The sequence below is a fragment of the Cotesia glomerata genome, linkage group LG5 (assembly GCF_020080835.1).
Source record: "Cotesia glomerata isolate CgM1 linkage group LG5, MPM_Cglom_v2.3, whole genome shotgun sequence".
Lineage (NCBI taxonomy): Eukaryota > Metazoa > Arthropoda > Insecta > Hymenoptera > Braconidae > Cotesia > Cotesia glomerata.
The window spans coordinates 24,280,702-24,292,116 of NC_058162.1; the positions used below are offsets into that span (position 1 = coordinate 24,280,702).

General features: G+C 25.8%; 2 protein-coding genes across 2 annotated transcripts; one reads left to right on the forward strand and one right to left on the reverse strand.

The window, feature by feature from the left end:
• Positions 1–771: 771 nt before the first annotated feature.
• On the reverse strand, positions 772–6,793 carry LOC123265296 (CUE domain-containing protein 1). Its single transcript, XM_044728992.1, has 4 exons — positions 6,674–6,793; positions 6,460–6,601; positions 3,072–3,483; positions 772–1,924 (listed from the first exon to the last, which is right to left on the reverse strand). Exons 2-4 carry the CDS (start codon positions 6,559–6,561, stop codon positions 1,710–1,712), a joined length of 729 nt encoding a protein of 242 aa, XP_044584927.1. The 5' UTR covers positions 6,562–6,601; positions 6,674–6,793; the 3' UTR covers positions 772–1,709.
• Positions 6,794–6,851: 58 nt separating this feature from the next.
• On the forward strand, positions 6,852–11,100 carry LOC123265297 (60S ribosomal protein L10). Its single transcript, XM_044728993.1, has 4 exons — positions 6,852–6,965; positions 7,118–7,147; positions 8,821–9,126; positions 10,723–11,100. Exons 2-4 carry the CDS (start codon positions 7,125–7,127, stop codon positions 11,051–11,053), a joined length of 660 nt encoding a protein of 219 aa, XP_044584928.1. The 5' UTR covers positions 6,852–6,965; positions 7,118–7,124; the 3' UTR covers positions 11,054–11,100.
• Positions 11,101–11,415: the final 315 nt, after the last annotated feature.

Consider the following 11,415-nt stretch of genomic DNA (forward strand, 5'->3'; position numbering starts at 1 on the left):
TTTTCTTTTTTGGACACTTTTTTGGCTTATTTTTATTTTATTTAGATTTTTTATTTTATTGGAAACTTTTTTTGTTCGCTATTGTTAGGTTATGGGTCCGTTCATTTCATTTTATTCGATGAAATGGTTAAATTTTAATATTTTTAGTGACTGGGCCCATAACCTGGTAAAGAGAATCTTGCTAAAATTATGATCTAGATTTACTGCTATGACACGATGAGTATGAGTAACAACTACTTATTTAAAAAAAAGGGTAATTATTTACAAGTGGGATCAATCCCATTTTGCCCCATGTTTGGCCATAGAATTTTTCTGTAATTAAATTGATCAATTTTTTTTTTTAAATTGTTCGTTTTTTAATATATTTTTCGAAAAAAAAGAGACTTTCCGCTCCAATGTCAAAAAACACATTTTGTAACATTATTAATACTATTTATAATTTTAATTAGGCATTATTAAATTATATTTGTTTAATTTTCGAGCTAGAATTTAGAATTTAAAATTTATTATTTTACAACTTATAATTTAAAGAATATCTTAATAGATATCTAATGCAGATTGACATTCATATAAATAAACAAACAAATTAATTAATTAATTAAAAAAAATATATATTAAAAATATCCAAAAAAGATAAAATAGAAATTTTTATCTAAAAACATAAGTCAATATTTTTTCCAATTTTTAAAAGCAAAAAAGCTATCAAAATTTTTATTTTTTTTTTTACGACTTTTATCATAAATGCGCCGTAAAAATAAGCAGAATAAAAAATAATTTTTAATTGTTTATTTTTCACCTAAATTAAAGATTAAAAAAAGAATAAAATAAGTGCAATTCGCAGAATTATTATGCTGAGTTATCATCTGATTTGGTGAAATTAAAATTCTACATTTTAAATTATTATTTTCTATAATAATTTCCGTTTAATTTTATTTTACCTTGTTCATACACAAATTATTTAAATTAATTTTTATGCAATACTATGTTGTGTACTCACAGAAATTATTTTCTTGTAAAAAGTGTATATACTATGTATTAGAAATTGCATTTAGCCTGTGCCTTGGCATCAATAAGCAAAATCTAAATGTAAAATTTAATTACTGACCCAGCTTGTAAATAATTACCAAAAAAAAAAATCTGAATTATAATGAATCAAGATTAAAAAGTTACCCTGTAAATAATTTTAATAATTATGAAGATTATAAAAAGAATCTTAATGATTCAATATTTAAAAATGAACTATTTTTTTTTTTTTTTTTTTTTTTTTTAACATTATAGTCTAAATTATTTTGATTGAAACGGATAAATGTGTCCAAAAATTAACTTAGTAGAGCTGCACAGTCTAAAAAAAATCAATAATTAATAACTGATCACAATAATTAATAAAAATAATAAATAAAAAAAAAATGACTAGAATGCGGTCAGCCAAATAAAAAAAAAATAAAAATAAAACATAACTCAGTCTAATTGTAAGTATTTGTACGATTAATTAAATAAGAAGACACTAGATAAGAAATAAAAAATAAAAATGCCGATTGATTCAGTCTCTCAAGTGCTAAAACTAAATAACCGTTTGGATTTTACCTCAATTTGTCTACTTGAATTATTATCAATGCGATTAAAAGCTCTGAGTTCAGTCAGAGCTAGAGCTAGAGGTTTTTATTGCACTAGCCAGTGTATATTTTTGGATCTTAATCTCGTATAATTTTTTAACTTTGAGATCTTGAGTCCTCTGGGTCCAGAAGATCATCGCAGGATGCCGTTGGTGGTAACAATTGCCGGCCGCCGCGCTTTTTAGTGCGAGTAAATACTTTTGTCAATTGAGCAAATTTACGTCGAGATACTTTGCCCATGTTTTTTAAACGTTCTCTGAATAAATCTTCGTCATTCCCGCTGCACTTTTCACTACCGTGTAACTTGGAATCTAAGAAGAGAAAAAAAAATGTTTTTATAATTTAGATAATTAAAATAAACTAGGTCTAGAAAATTATTTTTAAAAAATTACACTTAGAATTTTTTAGAGCTTCTAAAGATGAAATTTTTTAAATAAATTTTTCTTGTGATTTGTTAAAAAAATTCTAAAAATTATCTATATACTAAAGAGAATAAGAAAAATATTTGGAATTTATATGATAAAAAGACATTTTTAAATTAAATTCGAGATCATTGAAAAGGTCAAGATCGGAATTTGTGCCTTTTAAATGTTTCATTTCCTTTTCTAAAATTGTTAATTTATTATGATAAGTTTTCGAAGTAGTTATAAATAGATGAGAATTTAGCGATAAACAAAATGTGTTTATTTATTTATTTTGTTTTGTACAAGTCAATGTGGTTTTATGTCAAAAATTAATTTATATAATTAAGAGATTAAGAAAAATTTTTAACGGGTATATCTTTATCGTAAATTGGGTTTGATATTTTTTCAGCGATAGTCATTTATGATTTAAATAATTGAGAGAGTAAGGAAAATTTTGTGACGAGCATATTATAATTTTTAAAGGAATTTTTAAAGTTTAATTTGGTATCATCAGAAAGGTCTTGATAAGAATTAGTGCCTTTTGGTTTTATATATTTTTTAGTAGTCAATTTTTTATGTCAATTTTTTGGAGGAGTTTTTAATAGTTTGTTGGTTCTATAAATTTGTTCCGTCACATTTGTCCCTTAAATTATTTGTAATTGATCCTGTGATAGCACTATTATTTTTAAAATTTATTTAAAAAGTACCCAAACTATGTATAGTGTCATAAATATCAAAAAATCATTAAGCCAAAATTTTGTAATTCATAATCCGTAAATCTCGGAAGTCAAATAGTGACTGCAGGTTGCTAGTTATATGACACTGAAGTTGACAGACGTTAGAAATTTTTTTAGAATTTTATAACTGAAGTTATGAAAAAAATGTATGATAGTGAAATTGAGAGACATCTGATAATTTTTACAAATTTTTTAACTAACAAATTATGGCACGAATTTATTTAAAAAATTCCATCTTTAGGTGATCTAAAAAATTCTAAGTGCAATTTTTTAAAAATAATTTTTCACTACTAATTTCATAAATAAAAAAAATTTACCGTGCTCTAGAGTGTTTAAAAAATCTTCATTCCATCTGAGCTCAGTCATAAACTCTTCATTCTGTAAAAACATAGCGATCCTCTCATCCTCCAGCAGCGAATTGTCCTGAACGATAGAATCATGCGCGTCTTCCATTTGCTGCGGAATCCTGAGAAAGGAATCAGGAAGCGGGCCGAGCAACGGAGGCTGCCATTTCATACTTTTCATACTTTTTGACTGCTTACCGTCACTGGGATCCTGGACTGCCACCAGGACTTCCTGGTGGCCTATCAGAGCTTTTGGTGAAGAGTCACCAGAGTTGTCACTTTGTTCCATCTCGCTCCTTATCTTCTCATTTTCATTGTCAGTGCTCATGGCCAGCAGCTGATCGATAGTCGTGTCCACTGCTCCTTGATTCGACCTCAGTACAGCCTGGCATTTAAGTTATTAAATTAATAAATAAAAATTATTATTATTACTATCACTCACACGGAAAGAACAAGATGACACTGGATATCATCCCAGATTATACTGAATGAAAAAAAATTTCAGATAGTAGCTAGTGTAATTCAGATTACAATGAGTATAATCTAGATATCACGCAGTATAATGTGGAGGGGCATTCTATGCGAAATAGGAAAATGACTAAAATTAAAAAATTTCTCTAATTCATTCTAATGTAGTCCTAATTTAGTATTAAAAATTTATATTTTACTAATTTGTAAAAAAAATTTTTTTTAATCAATAAGAAAATTGATTTTTCTCTCCCAGTAACTTTCCAGCCGTGCTAACTTGTATTCTGGTCAAATGTTGTTTTAATAGTTTTAAGAACAAATTCATTTCATGTTTGTTATTAACTAACATATTTATTATTATAGTATTAAGAACAAATTTTTTTATGTTCGTTATTAATTAACACCTAAGTTTATCAAGATTGTGTTGTCAGCATGCTAAATCCTTTATTTGTGTTTTTCAATTAGTTTTTTTTAATTATCCTAAATAATTTATAGTTAAATATATAAACAATAATGTTTCTAAGGTTGAAATAATATAAAAGTCTTTTTAATAAACAACTTGATGTAGACATTTTGTACTTGTCCCACCAGTCACAAATGCCTGTCCCACCAGTCACAATAAAAAAATTTTTTTAATTGTTTCTACATAGATAATCAGTCTAATTATTCATAATATTGAATGTTTGTAGGATAAATTTTGTATTTTCGAGGGAAGTATTTTTTAAAAGTTTAGTGGTCGAACTGAAATTGGACTTTAAGTATACCTTTGGTAAGAGAGAAGGATTTTTCTTAGTCCCACTAGTTACACTCAGTCAAATGATAATTACGAGAAACTTAAAAAGTAATGGAGGTTTTTGACAAAGGGATGTTGTTAATTAGTTATTCTTCTATATTATAAGATAAATTTTACTATAGGGGTATTCCGTGCGAAGTGAGAAAATTAAAATTTAAAAATTTCTTTAATTCATTCTAATTTAGTCCTAATTATTAAAAGTTTATATTTTACTAATTTGTAAAAAAAATTTTTAATCAATAAGAAAATCTAATACTCTCCTAGTAACTTTTCAGCGGTACTAACTTGTATCTGGGTCTAATGTTGTTTTAATAGTTTTAACAACAAATTCATTTCATCTTTGTTATTAACTAACATATTTATTATTATAATTTTAAGAACAAATTTTTTTATGTTCGTTATTAATTAACACCTAAGTTTATCAAGATTGTGTTGTCAGCATGCTACATCCTTTATTTTGTGTTTTTTAATTAGTTTTTTTTAATTATCCTAAATAATTTATAGTAAAATATATAAACAATAATGTTTCTAAGGTTGAAATAATAAAAAAGTCTTTTTAATAAACAACTTGATGTAGACATTTTGTACTTGTCCCACCAGTCAAAAATGCCTGTCCCACCAGTCACAATAAAAACAAATTTTTTAATTGTTTCTACGTAGGTAATCAGTCTAATGTAGGATAAATTTTGTATTTTCGAGGGAAGTATTTTTTAAAAGTTTAGTGGTCGGACTGAAATTGGACTTTAAGTATACCTTTGGTAAGAGAAGGATTTGTTCTCAGTCCCACCAGTCACACTCAGTCAAATGATAATTACGAGAAACTTAAAAAGTAATGGAGGTTTTTGACAAAGCGATGTTGTTAATTAGTTATTCTTCTATATTATAAGATAAATTTTACTAGAGTATAAATTTCAGTAACATAATTATAGCTTATAATTGACGGAATTCCAGAGTCAAATGTCCCACCAGTCACTATGGAATGCCCCTATAGTTATAAGAACAAATTTTTTTATGTTCGTTATCAATTAACACCTAAGTTTATCAAGATCGTATTGTCAGCATGCTAAATCCTTTATTTGTGTTTTTCAATTAGTTTTTTTTAATTATCCTAAATAATTTATAGTTAAATATATAAACAATAATGTTTCTAAGGTTGAAATAATATAAAAGTCTTTTTAATAAACAACTTGATGTAGACATTTTGTACTTGTCCCACCAGTCACAAATGCCTGTCCCACCAGTCACAATAAAAATAGTATATTACACACCTAGGGAAGTAAAGTAAGAAATGTCTCAGATCACATGTTTGTCAACCTCGGCTTCGCCTCGGCCAACAATTACATGTGATCTGAGACATTTCTTACTTTACTTCCCTAGGTGTGTAATATACTATTTTCTGCCCTCCGACCAGAAAGTGGCAACTTTCTGGCCACTGCGCTAAACAAAGTTGCCACATTCTGGCTACGTCGAGCAGAAAAATAGTATACACACCTTGGCCAGTAAATAAGAAAGCCTCAGATCACATGTTTGTCAACCTCGGCTTCGCCTCGGCCAACAATTACATGTGATCTGAAACTCTTCTTATTTTACTGGCCTAGGTATGTAATATACTATTTAATTGTTTCTACATAGATAATCAGTCTAATTACTCATAATATTGAATGTTTGTAGGATAAATTTAGTATTTTCGAGGGAAGTATTTTTTTTTTCAGTTTAGTGGTCGAACTGAAATTGGACTTTAAGTATACCTTTGGTAAGAGAGGATTTTTCTTAGTCCTACCAGTCACACTCAGTCAAATGATAATTACGAGAAACTTAAAAAGTAATGGAGGTTTTTGACAAAGCGATGTTGTTAATTAGTTATTCTTCTATATTATAAGATAAATTTTACTAGAGTATAAGTTTCAGTCACATAATTATATATAATTGATGGAATTCCAGAGTCAAATGTCGCACGAGTCGCTATGGAATACCTCTGGATTTTTTTAGCTACTATCTGAATTTTTTTTCACTCAGTATAATCTGGGATGATGTCCAGTATCATTTTATTCTTTCCATACACTTTACTTAAAATTAAAAATAAACTGTCAATATAATTACTTCAATAACATCGTCGTCCATCTGCGGGAACATATTTTTAAAGTCAGCCATCGCCTGGTAGAACTCCAGTGTCGTTTGTTGTTGCTCAGCAGCCGAAGCCATTTTTAATTTATTTAATTAATATATTTTTAAAATTATTGATCTAAAAAAATTAAGCAAAAATTTATTACATAATTTTTCAACAACAAATAATCAATATATAAATAATACTCACCTGTTTAGACGTACAAATTTTTATTGAGCAGCTGTCAATAAACTAAATGTCACTTTTAAGTCATGGCACTGTTAAATCTTGTTAATTTTTAATTAATATTTCATTGTTAATTAATAATTAGCAGATAGCTGCAGAGAGAACAAATAATTTGACTAATTTAAAAAAGAACCAACCAGCCATTATTTTTTTTATTGATCGCGGCGCCACCTAGAAGCTAAAATTTCATGAAGATCCGGCTTAGCCAACCTTCGCCAGTTTAATTTCTTTTTTGGACACGCCGTGTATGAATACGGTAATGATTTTATATTTATTAATTGATCTTGCGAACATTTAACAATCTTTGCAATTTTTTACGCAAATTATTTTAGTTTAAATTGTTTGGATATTTATTTGTTGATTTAAATTTATATTTTTTGATAACTTATTGTTGTTTTATTGTTTTAGTGTCAAAATGGGACGACGACCAGCTAGATGGTAAGTCATGCTTGTTTTAATTATTTTATTATTTATTTTATTAATTTTCATTAGAAGTTTTTGTTTTCATCAATTTTATTTTATTATTCATTTTTTAATTATCATTTTCAAAGTTTTGATCATTTTTATAAAAAAAAATAAAAAACTTTTATTGAAAGTTGGGTTATGCCATATGATGCAAACGTAAAAAGTGCAATTAATTTTGGAGATTAATTTATAAGATGATTTTTATAAAAAATTTTAGTAAAGTTTTAAATAATTAAAATTGTTTTTTTTTTTTTTGTTAAAAATTGATAAATGTCAATTTTTTTATTGATATTACTTTAACTAATTTTATTATTAATAAATTTTCAAGAAAAATTTTTTATTACTAATTAATTTTATTTAATTATTAATTATTTTAAATAAATTTAAAATTCATAAAAATTCTTGAAAAAAAATAAAAAAAAAATTTATTTAAAGTTAAGTTATGCCATATGATAAAAACGAGAAAATTATGATTCATTTCAGAGATAAATTTATCAGATAATTTTTACAAAAAATTTTCTGAGTTAATTTTTTTTTATTGATATTAATTTAATTAATTTTCAAAAAAATTTTTTTATCATTCATTAATTTCATTTAATTGTTAATTTTATATAAAAAATTTGATATTGAAAGTTAGGTCATGCCTTATTATGCAAACGAGAAAATTGTAATTAATTTTAGATTAGTTAATCAGTTAATTTTTATAAAAAATTTTCTGAGTAAATTTTTGATTATTTCAAATTTTTTTTATTAGAAATTGATTAATATTAATTTTTTTTTATTCATATTAATTTTGTTATTAACTTTCAAAAATAATTTTTTTTATCATTCATTAATTTCATTTAATTAATTATTATTTTAATTGAATTTAAAATTGGTAATAATTCTTGTAAAAAAATTTATTGAAAGTTAAGTTATGCCATATGACGCAAGAGAAAATTGCAATTAATTTTGGAGACAAATTTATCAGTTAATTTTCATAAAAAATTTTCTGAGTAAATTTTTAATTGATTAAAATTTTATTTTGATACTAATAAAGTAATGTCATAATTTTTTTTTATTGATATTAATTTAATTAATTTTATTACTATAAATTTAATAAAAAAATTCTTTTATCATTCATTAATTTAATTCAATTATTTATTATTTCAATTAAATTTAAAATTTATAAAAATTCTTGTAAAAAAATAAAAAACAATTTTTTTATCGAAAGTTAAGTTATGCCATATGATGCTAACGAGAAAATTGTAATTAATGTTGGAGATAAATTTATTAGATAATTAAAAAAAAAAATTTTCTGAATAAATTTTTAATTAAAAATTTTTTTTAAATTAAAAATTGATAAATTTCAATTTGTTTATTGATATTAATTTAATTAATTTTATTATAAATTGAAAAAAAAAATTTTTTCATTAATTAATTTTATTTGATTATTAATTATTTTAATTAAATTTCAAACTGATAAAAATTCTTTTGAAAAAATAAAAAAAAATTTTTTTTATTGACAATTGGTGATACTATATGATGCGAAGTAAAAATTGTAATTAATTTTTATAATAATTAATTAAAATTTTATTTTTATTAAAAATTTACGAATTTCAATTTTAAAAAATTAATTATATTGATGTTTTTTTTTTTTTTTATAGTTATCGGTACTGTAAAAACAAGCCGTACCCAAAATCCCGTTTCTGTCGTGGTGTCCCAGACCCCAAGATCAGAATTTTCGATTTGGGAAAGAAGAAAGCCAGTGTTGAAGATTTCCCACTGTGTGTTCATCTGGTGTCAGACGAGTATGAACAGCTTAGCTCTGAAGCTCTAGAAGCAGGGCGTATTTGCTGCAACAAATACATGGTTAAGAATGCTGGAAAAGATCAGTTCCATATTCGTATGAGATTACATCCTTTCCATGTCATCAGAATCAACAAAATGTTGTCATGCGCTGGAGCTGATAGGTAATTTAATTAATAATCATTAAACATAAGTTCATTATTAATTATCCATCTAAAAATTAAAAAAAAATTTTTTTTATTAAAAAAATATATGAAAATTTTCATTTTTAAAAACTTTAAAAAAATGTAAGTGAAATTTAAAAAATATATTTTTTTGTTCTAATTTCAAAAATATTAAAAAATTTTTGATTTTTTTTTATAAATTAAATTAAAAATAAAATTATTTTTAATAAATTTTACTTATATTTTTTCAAGGTTTTCTTTAATAAAAAAATTTAAAAAAATTTTTCTTCATTAAAAAAATCATCACAAAAAAATGAATAAAAATTTTCATTTTTAAAAACTTTGAAAAAATGTAAGTAAAATTTTTAAAAAATATTTTTTTGTTCTAATTTAAAAAATTTTTGATTTTTTTTATTAATTAAATTAAAACTAAAAAATTGCACATATTTTTTCAAGTTTTTTATTAAAATAAATTTTTTTTAATTTTTTTGTAACAATTTTTTCAATGAAGAAAAAAATTTTAATTTTTTAATGTCTGATAATTTTTATAAAATAATAATAGGATTTTATTTGCATGACTAGTGTCTTTTACAAAGTTTTTACATAGCTTAAATAATATATTAAATATCTCTTTTACACTTCTTTTTTTATTTTTCTCTTTTAATTTTGCCCGCCGTCGTTGTGGTTGTCCATTTACACCAAACTCCGTGATCCTGCTGCTTTCTTCAAGATCTCTTCAATTTTTCTGAAGACCGTGCACACCCCCACATCTATCTCTCCCTTTAATATTTCTATTATTCTAACTTCCTCCATCTTATTCTCTACTTCTCTCCATTCATCTAGTATAGCTTTTTCCACATTATTCATCTCATTATATACCCCCTCGCATTTCAGCAGATGAAATATATCTTCCTCCTCCTTTTTACATATCCTACAACTCCAATCTCTGTAACCTTTTTTTACCCGCTCTCCCGATGTTTCCACACCGTATTCTGGCCCACATTTCTTTGTCTTCACCTCTGATTTTATCTTTTTTTCCAGTAGTAGTTCTGATCTTTCGCTATTTTTATTTTCTTATAAATTTTACAGTACGTTGAATTTTCTATCGCCTTCTCGTCCTCTTTTCTTCCTTTCTCCCTGATACGCTCTATCCCCTCATCTAGTTTTCTCTCTATTTCCTCTACTTCCTGCCCCATGTATATCATTTTTATCACTTCTTCGCACTCCATTTTTTCTAAAGCCTTCTTCACCGCCTTTCCCCATTTTGTTCGGCCATCTTCCTTCTTCCATTTTCATTATGTCTTTCAGGTATCTCTGTGCTCTCTCTTTTAATGTTACTTCCATATCTTCCACTCCCATTTCTTCCCTCCATATATACCCCGGTGTATCTCTGCTCACCCCCAATGCCATCTTACATAACCTTCTCTGTACTCTCATTATCTCCTCCGAATTTTCCCACCCCCATACTTCTACCCCGTACATTGCTACTGACTTTGCCACCGTATTCATCAAATACATCCTATCTCTGATACTATTTGATAATTTTTATATAAATTTGTAATATTAATAATTAATAAAAAATAATTAATTAAACAGGCTCCAAACCGGTATGAGAGGTGCTTTTGGTAAGCCCCAAGGAACAGTAGCTCGTGTAAACATTGGCCAACCAATCATGAGCGTCCGTTCATCTGACCGTCATAAGGCAGCAGTTATTGAAGCTCTCCGTCGTGCCAAGTTCAAGTTCCCAGGACGTCAAAAGATCTACGTTTCCAAAAAATGGGGATTCACCAAGTACGAGCGTGCTGAGTACGAAGAGCTGAAAAACGCTGGCCGTCTTGCCCCAGACGGTTGCAACGTAAAATATCTGCCAGAACATGGACCTCTTTCTGAATGGAAAAAATTCCGAGAGATTTTAGTACCAGTTTAAAGTTATAAAACTTTGTTAAATTTCTCAATAAATTTTTTCCAACAATATTTATTAATATCTGCATTTATTTACATACAAAATTTTCCTACCTGTCATGGTAGTTATATTTATACATACATATAATATATAATAGATATAAATTTTAAAAATTCATTTACAATTATAATTTATTTATATATATATTTTTTTTTTTAATAATTACAGTAGATATATTTATATATTTACTAGTCATTCCTTATCTATTGACATTTTCGTTAATATAAGTCCATTCTGATATTATACTCATCGAGACTTTTCATTTGAGTACCCACATGCCATTTCTTATATATTTTATATATATGGTATTTGTAAAGTATATAAAT

Excerpts from the sequence above, each read along its gene's own strand:
- LOC123265296 (XM_044728992.1), bottom strand. The coding sequence starts at position 6,561 with ATGGCTTCGGCTGCTGAGCAACAACAAACGACACTGGAGTTCTACCAG. Across the intron at positions 3,484-6,459 it reads TGGACGACGATGTTATTGAA|GCTGTACTGAGGTCGAATCA; the intron begins GTAATTATATTG and ends CTTAAATGCCAG. Across the intron at positions 1,925-3,071 it reads TTTAAACACTCTAGAGCACG|ATTCCAAGTTACACGGTAGT; the intron begins GTAAATTTTTTT and ends TTCTCTTCTTAG.
- LOC123265297 (XM_044728993.1), top strand. The coding sequence starts at position 7,125 with ATGGGACGACGACCAGCTAGATG. Across the intron at positions 7,148-8,820 it reads GGACGACGACCAGCTAGATG|TTATCGGTACTGTAAAAACA; the intron begins GTAAGTCATGCT and ends TTTTTTTTATAG. Across the intron at positions 9,127-10,722 it reads TCATGCGCTGGAGCTGATAG|GCTCCAAACCGGTATGAGAG; the intron begins GTAATTTAATTA and ends TTAATTAAACAG.